Here is a 16,025-nt window from a genome sequence, read left to right as displayed (position 1 = left end):
GGATTTATGATTGATAACCAGTAGGTCCCAATGACCTTATCAAAGGAATGACCTAGAAGACTGCAAGATAAGCTCTCAGAATAATTCTAGGAGCTCCATAAAAGGAATCATATGGGAATTCTATTGGCTTTTCATGATCAATAAAACCATAAATACCAGGAGTTCCAGTTCAAAGCAGCAATCTCAAATTTGCTTTTGCTTCACAATTTACTAATTTTATCTTTGTTAACTGTCCTTTTTCTTTATTTTAAGGAAAGATTTCAAACATGGCAGATACTAAAACCTGCTGGCTTGGAGCAGCCGCCTCTCTCACCTTTTTCTTTGTCCTATTCTGTTGTGTTGAAGCAGCTTCAATCCAACACTATCAGATGCTTCAGAAAGACCCAGACTACTTAATGAAAAATTTACAAAGGCTCCCAAGCCCAGATATGATCAAAGCATTGGAATATATAGAAAATCTTCATAAGCAAGCTAACAAGGGAGAAAATGGCCCAGATTATAATTTCTACCAAGGTGCCCCATTTCTTCTGCAGCAGAAAGAAAGCAAGGATCAGAGTCACCTATCAGATAATATAAGAGATTCTTTGACTGAAGAGGAGTCACAATGGGTAAGGTCAATGTTGGAAGCCTTGAGGCAAACAGAAAAAGAGTCAAAGGTTGGAGGAAAAGAAAATAAACCATATACTGCGAGTTCAGATAACTTTCCAGCTGGTGCAAGTGATGATTATGAGGCTTATAAGTGGCCTGAGAGAGGAAACAAGCATGTCAAAATGCCACTCATACATGATGAAGAAAGTTCAAGAGACAGTCCCTTCAAGCGGACCAATGAAATAGTAGAAGAACAATATACACCCCAAAGTCTTGCTACTTTGGAATCAGTCTTTCAGGAGCTGGGGAAGATGACTGGACCAAGTAATCACAAAAAAGAGAAGCTGGATGAGGACCAGAAATTATATACAGAAGATGAAGATGATGTCTATAAAGTGAATAATATTGCTTATGAAGATGTAGTGGGAGGAGAAGACTGGAATCCAATAGAGGAAAAAGTGGAAAGCCAAACACAAGAAGAGATAAAAGATCATAAGGAAGAAATTGATAAACACGAAGAAGAAATTGAAGATGAAATGAAGAGATCAGGGAAGCAAGGCTTCCTGGAGGATGAAATGAGGAGGGACAGTAAAGGTCAAATGTCTGATGACATTACAAAGCTAATGAATTATTATCTAAAGAGGCTGATGAGCAATAATGGAAGTGGTAGGTTGAGGACTGGCCATGAAGAAAAAAGGGCAGGTATATTTCTGGAAAAGCTTGATCCCCAGTCTATATCTCAACTAATAGAAATCTCAAGGAATTTACAAATCCCTCCAGAGGATTTATTAGACATGTTGAAAACTGGAGAAAAGCAGCAGCAGACTGAAAGAGTAGAGACAGAGCAGGAACCAGAGCTACCAGAAGACCTTGATGATGACATTCCTGAAACCAATCTAGATCACACAGATGTATTTAAAAATACAATGAGCCCTAAAAATGGTTACATGACACAGGCAATTAATGTTATGCCAGAAACATTACCTGAAGACCTTAATATTGAAGACATTGTCAATCTTTTAGGGACTGACAATTTAGCTAACCAGAAAACCTCCTCCTTTATAAATCAGCTTAATGATGAGAACAGCTTGCCAAGACTTTCCTACATCCCCAGAAGGTCTAAAGGACCTCAACTTCCTAAAGCTGTTTGGATTAACGATTTGGAAAGAAGACAAATGGAATATGAAAAACTAAATGAGAAAGATGAAGAACTAGCTGACTACTTGGCAAAGATGTTGGCAAAATACCCTGAAATTATCAATGCAAACCAGATGAAACGCATTCCAGTCCCAGTTTCCTCTGAAAATAACCTGCAGGAAGAGGACCAGCTTGAGCAAGCAATCAAAGAACATTTAAATCATCTGGGACCACAAGAATCTGAAAAATTAACATCACTCAGCAAAAGGCTGCTCATGGCCCAGGAGAATGATGACACACAAAACAGGCAGTATCTGGACGAAGATATGCTAGCAAAGGTGCTAGAGTACCTAAACCAGGAGCAATCAGACAAAGGAAGAGATCACTTTTCTAAAAGGGCAATGGAAAATATGTAATAGTTACCCCAAATATAATTTCTCTTCAATGTTTTGATTTCTATCCCCCATTCAGTTATAATTTCCCCCATCCAAAACAACTTGCTGTTAATCTTGAACAGTGCGTAACTTTCTAAGAGCTGTTATTGTTTATGGATATACATATATGTTATAAACCTTGAATCAAGTACCAATTGGTTCAATAGTTTTAAGAAGCAGGGTTATGAAGTTAAGTAAAGTTGTAATATGTAAACAAAAGACCACCGCATTGCTGATAAAACATGGTAAACAAACAGTGCTATCATATCTGAAGATTTTTAAATTAATTCAATTATTTTGTTACTGTCTGTAGTGTTTTTTGTGGAGTACTGAATAAAAATACAGCATACATATAGTTTTATTGATAAGGCTTTTTTCTATTCTGTGTTTTATTGTTGATGAATAAATATTATTTCTGGACAATAGACTGTGCTTCTTTATGACAGTTGATAGACATATTTAGAAGCAAACATCTTTTACTTTAATTTCTAAAAATTAATCAAAGCTAGGAAGGTTAGATATCAGTCAACAGAAAATATTTCTGGACTCTACAGTCATGTACTGGCCTTATTAATGAAGGTGCTGAGCAGTGGCAGGTCTCCTGATATCACTTGGAGCTGAGTCTGCCTGGAATCTCTTAAAAATCTGGCCTTATAAGATGATTGGTGATGCATCTATGGGAGGCAGATCTATTCATGAGGGTAGTGTATTTCCAGAAGTGACACCAAACAGGGTTTCTCACATATTCTTAAGCATCTGATTGCTACTTGTGGTCAGTGGGGCTACGTCCACACAGCCAAGTTATTTCAACGTAAGAGCTGTTTTTTTCAAAATAACTTTGCTGTCAAACTCAAAGTTGTGGGTGTGTTGTTTTGAAATCGGCAAACCTCATTGCAGGAGGAATAGTGCCTATTAACTATTATGAAATAGGTGCTGTTAAGATCTGGAACAGCACTTATTTTAAAATAGCTTTTTTGAAATAAGCACTGTGTTTGCTAAAATAGCTAAGTGCAATTTCAAAATACATTTTTTGTGTAGCAGCTCTATTTTGATACAGCTATTTCAGAATAGCTACCGAAGAAGCAACAACCCCTGCACCCCCGCATGAGCATCCACACCACTTTTTTGTTGACAGAATCTGTTGACAAAGGCGCTCTTCCTCATCTGGGAGTATCAGAAGGTTGTCAGCGAAAGTGATGACTTTTGTCGACACACTGTTGACAAAACACATTGTGTGTGTGAACTCTCCACCGGTTTTTGTCAACAAAACTCTCCAGTGTAGCCATAGCCTTGCTGTGGCCACACAGAGCCCCCCTGCTGTGGTGATGCTAATGGAATGCTTCCCAGAGAAGTGGGCCTTGGCGTTAGTGCCCTGTAGAGAGGGTAAGAGCAGTTCTCTGCTGACTGAGGCATTATTTCAGGCTGGCTGCAGACACAGGCAGGCATTGCCACACCAGTTAGAGTCATGTCACAGTTTCAGGCTTGTCCTCACAACTGCAATGCCTAGACTTTCTCAGATGTCATTCTAAAAAAAGCCTTGTTTTGTAAGCCCAGGTCTCCAGCAACCTACAGCATAAAGTGTTATGAAGGCAACAGCCTTTGTGGTTTTGAGACTGTCACTCTATTCAGTATCAGCTGCACTTGTCAAGCCTGGAGTACTTACTGCTCCTAACTCACTGTTGTCATAGTATGTATCTAAATGGCAGCATGTAACTGGAAACCCAAACAATTCAGTTACACATATTTTTACATGGTGCACATACTGGGTAGGTACATGGAGCTATGGATATGTGCTAGAATTATGTTCTCAATATATGTTTGGCCAGTAATAAAATAAATTAAAAATAAATTATACAGATATACCTATCTCAGAACTGGAAGGGACCTTAACAGGACATTGAAACATTGAATCCAGTCCCCTGTGCTCATAGCAGGACCAAGCACCAGCCCTGAGCGTTTTTTTTTTAAATTTATTTGCCCTGGATCCCTAGACAACCCCTGGAATGACTGAACTCTCAAACCTGGGTTTAGCAGGCCAATACGCAAACCACTGAGCTATCCCTCCCTTAATGAATGAGCCCCCTTTGCTGTAAACAAATGGAATGGATATTTGCTTGGCTGATTAGCTTGGTCATCAGGGAAAGACAATGAAAGTGCATTTATCTACAAGGCAAACAAAATCATTAAGCTAACATGGGGAGAAGGTAATGACAACCATCCCCAGCCGGGTAGGAAGTCTTCACCAAACCATATGGGGCTCTCTCTTCACTGAAGGAGATTAAGGAACTTTGCCTAAGAGTACATTTCTATGGTTTACTGGACTGCAAAGAGAAGGGACGGGCGGGGTCTGAACCTCAGATGATAAGTAATGGAATCATCAGATTGCATACAATGTTACTGTATTATAAAAGTGAACCAAATGACACACTGGTAATTAATATTGCTATAAAATGTGTGTACTAGTAGTATATGAGCCATTACAAATACTCATTGCTATTAGTCTTTAAAGTTTATGACAAACCAAAAGGGAGAAATCAGTTTCCTCCCAGACAGCAGGGAAGGCAGTTCCTGTCCCCAGTGAAACTAAACAAAGTGCAACCAAAACCATTGAAAGACTCATTGACATGCAGCTCTCCAGGGGGAAGGGAATTACACAGGAAGGAAAAACAGCATGAGGTAATCTTGAGTCTGTAACAGAACAGTGAGGTTGGGCAGATACACGGTGAGAGAAGAAGCCATCTTGGCATCCATCACAGGACAGGCCAAGGAGCTCTTGCAGGCTGAGAAAGGTGGGTCCTTCAGCCAAAGGAGTTGAAGTCCCTAGGAACTGAACATAGGTGAGACACCTGTGAAGACAGAGATCTTTCACACAGACAGCCAAGGGAACAGCACTTCGTACTTCTGTGGAAGGTCCTGACTGAAAGAATGTCAGTCACACCTGCAAAGAAGAAAACTGGTAAGAAATCTGCCTTGAACCAAGACTGGAGCTTGCTGTCTTAAACACCAGAAAATGTAGTTTACATTTATTTGCTTGTAATTACTTGGCTTTATCCTTGAATTTGTACTTATTTAAAACTATTTTACCAAGCCTGAACCTCTATTAAGTGATGTGTACTCTATTTGCTTACACCACTGCACCCTCCTGGGGTACAATTCAGACCACAGGTCATAGCCTATGCCCCAACAGTCAGCAGGCAAACCTACAGTTCCCTGAGCCTCTGTGTCCTCTACAGCCTGGTTCAGTGCTCTGACCCCAGCAGCTTATGTGCAAGGCAACAGCCTGCCCTCAGCCCCCTCTACGCTTGGTTACCACCTTGCAAAGTGACTTCAAAAACATGGCAGGTATGTATATATTATTCTCAGTAAAAACAGTAAAGATTAGCGCAGTAGCATAATGGTATTCTTTATTGCTTACAAAGCAGATGCAAACACATTGAAGACAATGGGAATCTTTCCATTGACTTCAGTGGGTTTTGGATCAGGCCCCAGAAAAAACATAGATTTCTCAATAGTAAGGGTGCACTGTGCATTGTTAGTTGCTAATAGAGAGATTTTTAGGGTCATTTTCTTCTGTAAAATTACTGTGCCTGTGGTTTTTAAAATGTCTACACACAGGCTACATCCTCGCAGGCAGCTTCTGTTGACGGAGATCACTGTCGACAGAGAAACCCTGGCAAAACCTCTGCTGATAGGTAGCATCTACACACAAAAGCAGATCGAAAGAGCAATCTGCTCTGTTGACAGAGAGCAGCCAGATTGCCCTGCCCTCTTTTGACAGAATGAGTGACTGGAAGCTCTGCAAACAGGGCTGCCCGGGGAACTGGAAGCCCTGTAGGCTGACTCTGTTGACAAAAACACTGTGGAGAGAAGCACTAAACAGTCATCCCTCGAGTTATGTGAGGGTTGCATTCCCACGCACTCTCTCATAACTCAAATTTTGTATAAGGCCAGGGGCAGCTTTTTTCCCCAGCAGAACGCATGTTCTGCTGCCAGGGAAGCAGCAGGAGCACCCGGAGCTTCTTTTGCAACGTAACTCTTGGGGTTGCGGGGGGGGGCAGTTGGGGAGGATTAAGTCTTGTGGTGGGTTGGGACCGTGGGAGGGGGGCAGGGAGGTTAAGCCTGGGGCAGGTTAGGGCTGCAGGGTGGGTGGAGATGAGCTGAGGCTGCGCAGCTCTGTAGGGGGTTGACGCAGAGCCATGCATGGGGAGTGGTGAGCCAGAACTGTGCACAGTGGGGCGGGGGGGAGCCAGGGCTGCATGTGGGGGGTGTGGGGCTGTGGAGGAGCAGGACTTTAAGTTGTGTTTAACTTGCATTAACGTGAGTTATGTGCACCTCCAAAACACGTTGTTTTAGGGATTACTGTACTTGACGGGGGAGAAGTGCAATGCTGCCGGCCGAGTTTTGTCGACAAACTGTCGACAGAGCCCTTTCACTGTGTAGATGCTTGGCCAGTTTTGTTGACAAAAGTCCAGTTTTCTCAAGAGAAGCTGCCTGTGTAGACACGACCCCAGTGGTTGTAAATCAATACTGAGGTCAAACGTCAGTGCTAAAATGTTATGCCACTTCTTGTGCCTCAAAAGGTATTGTATGAGGCTTTTCCTCCATGCCTCCAGAAGGGACTATAAAATAAGAAACAAAATCACCCTTTTTACTTGTCACTTGGAAATTAAAGACTGACTTTTACTTCGTTTTCTAACATGACAACTCAGTAGCTTACGAGAGTAACGTCTATTCTGTTTTTCCATCAACGTTTGCGGAATGGATCACATCCAAGAAGCAACCCCCCTTCCAATCAAGATCCCAGCATTCAGTCCTGATCCAACAGGTTGCTATGGCAGCAGGGACAAGATCAGCGCAGTCAGAGAGGCACATGACTTGGCCACTCTGTTAGGCAGTAATTGAATAATGCACCTGAGCACCACAGAACTTGCAGCTTAAAAAATGCTTTGAAGTTTCAACCTGGGTTTCTGCTTTGTGTAATAATTACATAGGCCTAGCCTCCCTCCCCGACCTTTGAGCCTGAACCCTGCATTTGGGTTTGTACAATGAGCTCAATGAACTATTTTTAATCTCCTTTTTCCATTGACTCAGGACGTACAAGCACTGCCTGTTCTACTAATTTCATTGAAACTGGATAGATTCTAGTGATTTCAGAAGGGAATAGAGCAGTAGTTCACAATCCACAGCCTGCTTGCAGCCAATGGGGCTAACAGCCGCCGCAGGCCCCAGGGCAAGGGGCTGGGGGGTCTGGCTCTGCGCCCAAGAAAGGGCAGGGCCAAGGGCAGAAAGGGCAAAACCTGGGGCAGTCAGCCCACAGCTCCACCCAGCCCGTGTGTTTCGGCTCCTTCCACTCCTTCGCAGCCTTGTACATCAATGGATCAGCACGACGGTGGCACTTCAAAGGGGCTGGAGCTCTTTGAAATGCTAGGCCCTGGGGCACCTGACCCTTTTGCCCTCCTCCTCCCACTTTGGTGGGCCTGCTTACAGCCCAATTAGTGTACAGCTGCTGCCCATAAAGCATCCTCAGGGCCATACATTTAGTATACATATTGTGTTGCTGCAGCCCACGTAATTCACAGAAAGTTGATTATGTGGTCTACAAAGGTAAATAGGTTCAGAACGACTGGAGAAGAGGCTATTCAGCAAGCATGAGATAAACAGTATTCAGTATCTTCCTCCGAGGCCAACTCTTCGTAATACATTTTTAACCCACCAGATTTTTAATACATGGAAACACAAAAACTACGAGAAGTCCCATGACACCTTGTAAACCTACAGATTTTTTAGAGCATAAGCTTTCGTGACATGCATTTGACACGCTGGGTCTTTGTCCACGAACACTTATGCTCCAAAACATCTATTGGTTCATAAGGTGCCACAGGACTCCTCGTTGTTTTTGCAGAAACAGACTAACACAGCTACCCCTCTGATACAGAAACACAAAAGTTATTTAAAAATAAGCAGGGTACGTAAGTCCATTTATTATGTCTTAAAGCATCACATTTCTCTTGAGAGAATGTTTTTGCCTGCAGGGAGGCAGTTCACAGACCTAAGTCATTAGTTGACTGTTTTAGCAGAAGATAATATCTTTGTTTACAAGTCAAGTGAAATGATTTGTGCAGCAGCCAAAGCAACAGGATATATACTTTTTAATTTGTTGGATTCATGTTCCCCTTATGCTCATGAAATTTTCTGTGAAAGAAAAGCTCCTGATGGCTGTTAATAGAACACAGTACCCCAAAGCACGCTATACAAGGGGCTCTAAATGAATCTCGAAAAAAAAAGATGAATCTTGAATCTAGTTGATACTGGAGAGTTTCAGTTTCTTAAACATGTACTTATGGACATATTCTTGTAGGCATGATGTCTAGAGTAGGCTCCTACTGGAGAAAACACACCCAGAAGCAGAAATAAAGGGGGGAACTACACCACTTTCTGTTCTCCATCATTTCTGAAGATGGCTCACTGGAGGTTCTTGACAAAGGAAGCCATGGAGAAATCTTCCAGGAGCAGTCATGGCCTTAAATCCTTTTCGCAGTGCCTCGCTCCATATAACTTACACACTCACACTAGCTGAGGAACAGCAGTTGGGTCTGGCTCCTGCATGGGGAACCTTGCTTGAGAAGACTTCTCCTACTTTCCCTCAACTCCTTACGAATGCAAAGAAGTCCAGTGACAATGAGACCTCAAAGTTTAGAGACTGGTACAACTCCTATTTAAGGGTTTTGCTAGAACACTGAACTCAGAAAAAGTCAGGTACATACTTTGATTGCTACTCTACAGAGACCATCTCACAATAGTTAAGGAAATCCCTTTATGACCTCTTTTCTTTTTTGTATTTTTCATCTTTGCAAATCTAAGAAATATTGAGGAGGATGACATAATAGGTCTGCGTGGTAAAACTGAGCATCGAGGTTTTACGCATATATAACACTTAAAAGCTTCATTACAGTTTTCTTAGTCTTCCATTCTCAGAAATCAAATACAGTAAATGTTTGATTTACTTGTGAAACAATGCAAATCCTTTGTTGCTAATAAACAAAATCCAGTAATAATTGCACTTTAAAAAGCCAATCAAATAGGGAAATAAATAAAATATTCTAACCCAGAAGGATATACATCATCATAAAAACAAGACTGAAAACAGAACAGTGCTTAAGAACATCTTAGGGAAGCACCTGTAATCACATGATATTTAGTATTTTGTAAAGCAGCATTTGTCTCTAATTGAGTTCACAGGCTATAGTTACCAAAATGCATAAGAAAGTGTTATGTGGTTCATTGTGGCTACGTCTACACGTGAAGCCTACATCGAAGTAGCCTATTTCGATGTGGCGACATCGAAATAGGCTATTTCGATGAATAACGTCTACACGTCCTCCAGGGCTGGCAACGTCGATGTTCAACATCGACGTTGCGCAGCACCACATCGAAATAGGCACAGCGAGGGAACGTCTACACGCCACAGTAGCACACATCGAAATAAGGGTGCCAGGCACAGCTGCAGACAGGGTCACAGGGCGGACTCAACAGCCAGCCGCTCCCTTAAAGGGCCCCTCCCAGACACACTTGCACTAAACACCACAAGATCCACAGAGCCGACAACGAGTTGCAGACCCTGTGCATGCAGCATGAATCCCCCGCTGCAGCAGCAGCAGCCAGAAGCCCTGGGCTAAGGGCTGCTGCACATGGTGACCATAGAGCCCCGCACGGGCTGGAGAGACAGCATCTCTCAACCCCCCAGCTGATGGCTGCCATGGAGGACCCCACAATTTCGACGTTGCGGGACGCGGATCGTCTACACGGTCCCTACTTCAACGTTGAACGTCGAAGTAGGGCGCTATTCCGATCCCCTCATGAGGTTAGCGACTTCGACGTCTCTCCGCCTAACGTTGAAGTTAACTTCGAAATAGCGCCCGACGCGTGTAGCTGCGACGGGCGCTATTTCGAAGTTAGTGCCGCTACTTCGAAGTAGCATGCACGTGTAGACACAGCTTGTATCTGCTTGGCTGAGCCACTCCAAGATAACGCACTAGTTCTCATAACAAATCTTTTAGTGCTCCACTGTTTCTGGTACTTCAAATGGTATCTGCTCTAATTTTCCCAACTTCATGTTTTCCTTTTGGATCTTATGGGACAAACAGACATGCTGTTAATAATGCAACTACCACACTTACTATGCATACCGTCTTTACTCAGATAAAACTCCTGTTGGCTTTAATCAGAACCTACTCCCAGAAGCATGAAATTTAAACTCTGCTCTTGGGATATAAGACTCTACAACGCTCTTTAGACTGTATGTTCTAGATAACTTAGTGGCTCAGCAGGCAAAAGAATATGCTACATACAACACTTCTTGTCTTGCAAGAGGTCTGCTTTAGGTACTACAGGAAAGGCAACTTAACTGAAGCAGATTTGTAATATAATGTCCTGCCCCCTTCCCAGACTCCCACCCCATATATTCCCTCTCTGAAGGGAGGTGGTTGAAAGCCTCAGAATATAGGTCCCTCCTCTTCTCCCCAAAGGCACACATGGTGCCTGTGAGAAGGATGGAGAGCAATGGGGAGGAAACAGGACAAATATTTCTACCTTCTGCAGCTCATTAGCTGGTTTGGAAAAGATGGAATACTGGTTTCCTTCTTTTATTCCCTTCACTATGATTAATGCCTCATCAACCTTGTGGCCACTACGTTAGGTATCTGAGCTGTATCTCATTCAACCTTTCTCACAGGCTTGAGCTGATACCAGGTGTTATTTTTTTCAATGCAATCTTTCTCTCTGGTTACAAAGAAGCTTTTGACTGTCTCCCTAATGCTGAGCAGCTAGAATCCAAACTTTTCCTACATTCCCAGATGCAAAAACAAGAATGGAGTCTCCCTGTTGGCCTTACCCCTGCAGCTGCAGAAGAAGGCTGAAGTCTTCTGTGTAGGTGCAGAATGAGTGTGTGTAAGGGGTGTGGTGAGGAGGGGAGTTCTGTTGCTGAAATCCCCCTCTCTGGTTGCAGGAAAGGACATTTAGAAATCAATGCCGATGCCTGAGGGTATGTCTACATTTGAGACATGAAGTGAGATTCCCAGCTCACCTGGCTGTATTTGCACAAGCTGTTCAAGGTAGGTCTGAAAAAAAGCAGTGGGTCTCCAGTGGCTCAGGTGCCCACCGAGCCAGCCGCCCCAATGCAATCAAACCTGATTTCTAGGTGGTTAGCCCATGCTCCTGCCCAGACTGATGTGGCACACACCTATTTTTAGGCACCAGCTGAAAGACAGCTAAACACTAGTACTTCTCTGTAAGCTGGGACTCTCACCTCCCTGGTCACATGCAACCATACCCTCATCAAAGAGCTGCTTTTCCTCCCTTGCTGGGGATAGTTCCCATTAACGGTTGTGAGACGTTACTGACAAGAGTCATAAAAACAACAAGAAATCCTGTGGCACCTTATAGACTAACAGATATTTTAGAGCATAAGCTCCCATGAGTCCGCTTTAGGTCTTTGCCCACGAAAACTTATGCTCCAAAATATCTGTTCATCTATAACGTGCCATAGGGCTTCTTGTTGTTTTCGAAGATATAGACTAACTCAGCTACCCCTCTGTGAATGGATGGATGGGTGGATGAGCCTCTGCATTTCCTCAGGAGCAAAGAGGTAGTGCTCCCAGCATGTTCCAGATGTGATGAAACTTGGTTTACTTGCAGTCCACCTGTGAAAAAACAGTTCTCCATAAATAACCATGTCAGTTCTCATTTCTTCTCTAGCAAAGGCTGGTTTATCACATAATCCTGGCTTGGTATCACACAGACTGTGGGAGAGGAAAGACTACAATGAGCAGCCAGCTCTTATAAAGCACTTCAAAATATTTTTTTACATAAAAGGAGATCAGGATCAAAGCAGCGAAACGACTTGCTTAACAGGGCAGTGACAGAGACAGCAATGGAATGCCAGTCTTCTCAGTCCCTCTCCTGTGCTCTATCCTGTAGGTTTCACTCTGCCCATTGGAGTTGAGTCTTCTGAGGACGTTTCTCTCTTAGGAAAATAAATGGTTGTAGACCCTCATTCTGCAGTCCTTACACAAGCAAAACTTCCATACTCTGCAGCAGCAACTTTGCTGGACTAAAAAAGCTCAGGAGAAAGTTGATAAAAAACTATCAGTGAATTGGGGTATTTATCCCGAATAATGTCGGAGCAAGCGCGCATCCTTGTTTGATGCCGCTCCTGATTCTGAAAGCATCCGATAACGCACCGTCATATTGGATGGTTCCTCTCATGTCTTCGTGGAACGACTGGATCATCTTGAGTAACCGTGGAGGACAGCCTATCTTGTGGAGCAGTTTGAACAGACCATCCCTGCTGACCAAGTCAAAGGCCTTGGTCAGGTCGATGAAGGCTATGTAGAGTGGCTTCCTCTGCTCCTTGCACTTCTCCTGCAGCTGCCTTAGAGAGAAGACCATGTCAACGGTAGACCTCTCTGCGCGGAATCCACACTGCGATTCGGGATACACCCTCTCAGCAATCATCTGGAGTCTGCCAAGGATGACGCAAGCGAACAGTTTACCAGTGATGTTTAGGAGGGAGATTCCACGGTAGTTGTTGCAGTCGCTTCTGTCTCCTTTGTTCTTATACAACGTTACAATGTTAGCGTCGCGCATATCCTGTGGAACCTCACCCTCTTTCCAGCACAGGCACAGTAGCTTATGTAGGGGTTCCAGGAGTGTGTCCACGGCACACTTGATTACCTCTGGTGGTATACCATCCTGGCCAGGGGCCTTTCTTGCTGCAATGATGTCGATGGCTCTCTTCAGTTCATCCACAGTCGGTTCCTGATCCACTTTGTCCATTACTGGTAGGAGCTTGACAGCATCGAGGGCTGCGTCAACCACAACGTTCTCGCATGAGTACAGCTCGGAGTAGTGCTCAACCCAGCGCTCCATCTGTCTTCACACTCCTCCTGAAGCATGCCTTTGGATCTTCAACAGAGGGCATCTTGCTGCACACATAATCTGATGGGAAACTCTTTAATCTTGCAAGGCTGAAAGCTAAGACTAAGGTGCAGGAAGTCCTCATCAGAGACATGCTGTTCACAGATGATGCTCCTGTAGTGTCTCACACAGAAGACCAGCTTCAAAAACTGCTGGATCAGTTCTCCAAAGCGTGCAAGGACTTTGGGCTTATCATCAGCCTAAAGAAGACAAACGTACTCAGTCAGGATCCTGCTGAATCCCCATCAATCAGCATTGACAACTATACGTTAGAGGTCATCCACGAATTCGTTTACCTCGGGTCCACCATCACTGACACCCTGTCATTGGACACTGAGCTAAATAGGAGGATTAGAAAAGCGGCCACAACTCTGTCCAGACTCAGCAAGAGAGTGTGGAATAACAAGAAGCTGTACACTCACGCCAAAATGCAAGTCTACAGAGCCTGCATCCTCAGCACCCTCCTTTATGGCAGCGAGACTTGGACCCTGTATGCCCGCCAGGAAAAGAGGCTGAATGTCTTCCACTTGCGCTGCTTCAGGCGCATCCTCGGAATATCATGGAAGGACAGAGTGACCAACACCGCCGTCCTCGAGCAAGCTGGAATCCCAACCATGCACACCCTCCTCAGGCAGCGTCAGCTCTGCTGGCTCGGCCACGTCCACAGAATGAATGATGGAAGGATTCCAAAAGACATCTTGTATGGTGAGCTAGCCTCTGGCAAAAGACCTCCCGGACGCCCCCATTTACGCTACAAAGATGTCTGCAAGAGAGGCCTCAGAGAGGTAGACATCGAGCTGGACAACTGGGAAGAACTAGCAGACGACCGCAGCAGATGGAGGCAGGGGTTACACAAGGGCCTTCAGAAGGGCGAGATGAGGATCAGACAGCTAGCAGAGGAGAAGCAAGCGCACAGAAAGCACACTAAGGACTTGCCAGACACCCACCACATCTGCAAGAGATGCAGCAAGGACTGTCACTCTCGTGTGGGTCTTCATAGTCACAGTAGACGCTGTAAATGAAGTCCTCAATTGAAACTATAAAGGGCACGATCCATAGGCTATGCAGACTGAAGGATGCCTACTACTACTATGGGGTATTTATGTGGATAACATTTGTAGTGATAATTACGCATGGGAATTGTGCCCCATGTTGGCCCTCCAGGTTTGTTATTACACTATCCAAAGTCAGCCTGTCTTTGAATTTGCTCACCTCTTCTGTATCTAAGATAAGATTTAACTCAGCACAACAAGTAAATCAAATTAATAGCAGCAAGCAAGTGCACAGCCTCCGGCGTATAGTATAAGATGAACCTGAATCAGTGGTGATTATCCTGAGAGCAACTTTGTTCCTGTCTTTTGGGTGGTGTTTCTAGACCATTAGAGATGGTTAATAATTTATGCTGCAAGAGCTGTAAATGTGACTGATTAAACATGTTTAATGTTTCCCACAAGAGATTTGATGACACCAGGAAACCATTCTGTATCTGCAAACGATGTAGAACTGCTGATTCACTTACAAATGGTTTCTCCCCTTGTAAAGGAAGAAAATGGACCAAATTTAATTCACATGTACATATATACCATGGCTATATTATGATGGCTACGTCTACACTAGCACACTACATTGAAGTAGCCTATTTCGACATAAGAACATCGAAATAGGCTACTTGGATGCGTATCAGCTACACGTCCTCCAGGGCTGGTGCCATCCATGTTCAAAGTCGAAGTAGCAATGGAGAACGTCGAAAGGAGCTGCCCTGAAAGGAAATGCAGAGCGTCCACACACACAAGCACTCCCCATTGAAATAAGGGGCCAGCAAAGCCTCAAGCCACTCCCTTAAAAGGCCCCTCCCAGACACACTCGGCCTGCACAGCACGAGATCCACAGAGCCAACAACTGGTTGCAGACCCTATGCATGCAGCATGGACCCCCAGCTGCTGCAGCAGCAGCAGCAGCAGCAGCAGCCAGAAGCCCTGGGCTAAGGGCTGCTGCGTGCGGTGACCAGAGAGTCCCACAGGGGCTGGACAGAGCATCTCTCAACCTCTCAGCTGATGGCCGCCATGGAGGACCCCTCTATTTCGAAGTAGCAGGACGCAGATCATCTATACACGCCCTACTTCGACGTTGAACGTCAAAGTAGGGCGTTATTCCCATCTTTGGATGGGAATAGCGATTTCGATATCTAGCCGCCTAACGTCGATTTCAATGTCAAAATAGCACATGTAGATGCGATGCATGCTATTTTGACGTTGTGCTGGCTACTTCGAAGTAGCCGGCTAGTGTAGACACACCTGATTAGTTTAAAAAAATCAGTCAGCAATTTTATTATTCAGAGACTACAGATCCAAGGCACAGAGTTTTTGCATGCCTTCTGCAGATTTTTTTTTCCAGCAGACACAAACAGGGAATGAGCTATGAAAGTTCCCACAGTTTTATGGCTGCTTAGACAATCTCAGACATGCAATCAGCAAACCTTAATATTCTATTCAGTGACATTCATCCCCAAAATCTGCGTGGTGTCTGCCCAAAAATATTGTTTATATTTAGTAGGCATCAGAAGACACTTGGGACTTCATTCAAGCAAGTTCCAAGAAGAGATGGTTCAAATGTGCAGATTTGAAGAGCATTATTTCAGTGTGCTATATTTGACATTATCTTGCTTTTCCAGAGGGAGGTGATCCAGCTGAACACTGTCCAACATCCAGTGAGAAGAAATGTTCAAAACTTTTGAAACTATATCTATAAATCAGAGAGGGAAAGGTTTATACTTTATAGATTTCAAGAACAGAAGGGACCATTGTGGTCATCCAATCTGACTTTCTGTATAACACAGGTAATACAACAACCCCAAAATAATTCACAGAGAACACCTTATAGAAAAAAGTTCTA

The 16,025-nt window shown here is 44.0% G+C and overlaps 1 protein-coding gene across 1 annotated transcript; it reads left to right on the top strand.

The window, feature by feature from the left end:
* The first annotated feature begins 266 nt into the window (after positions 1–266).
* On the top strand, positions 267–2,572 carry SCG2 (secretogranin II). The gene has a single exon (XM_075004292.1). The coding sequence runs from the start codon at positions 267–269 to the stop codon at positions 2,139–2,141; it is 1,875 nt and encodes a 624-aa protein (XP_074860393.1). The 3' UTR covers positions 2,142–2,572.
* Positions 2,573–16,025: the final 13,453 nt, after the last annotated feature.

This window comes from Carettochelys insculpta, chromosome 10, assembly GCF_033958435.1.
Source record: "Carettochelys insculpta isolate YL-2023 chromosome 10, ASM3395843v1, whole genome shotgun sequence".
Classification (NCBI taxonomy): Eukaryota; Metazoa; Chordata; order Testudines; family Carettochelyidae; genus Carettochelys; species Carettochelys insculpta.
This window is presented reverse-complemented; position numbering and strand designations above follow the sequence as displayed.

Bases quoted from the DNA above. Each gene is read 5' to 3' on its own strand.
- SCG2 (XM_075004292.1), top strand. From the start codon at position 267: ATGGCAGATACTAAAACCTGCTGGCTTGGAGCAGCCGCCTCTCTCACC.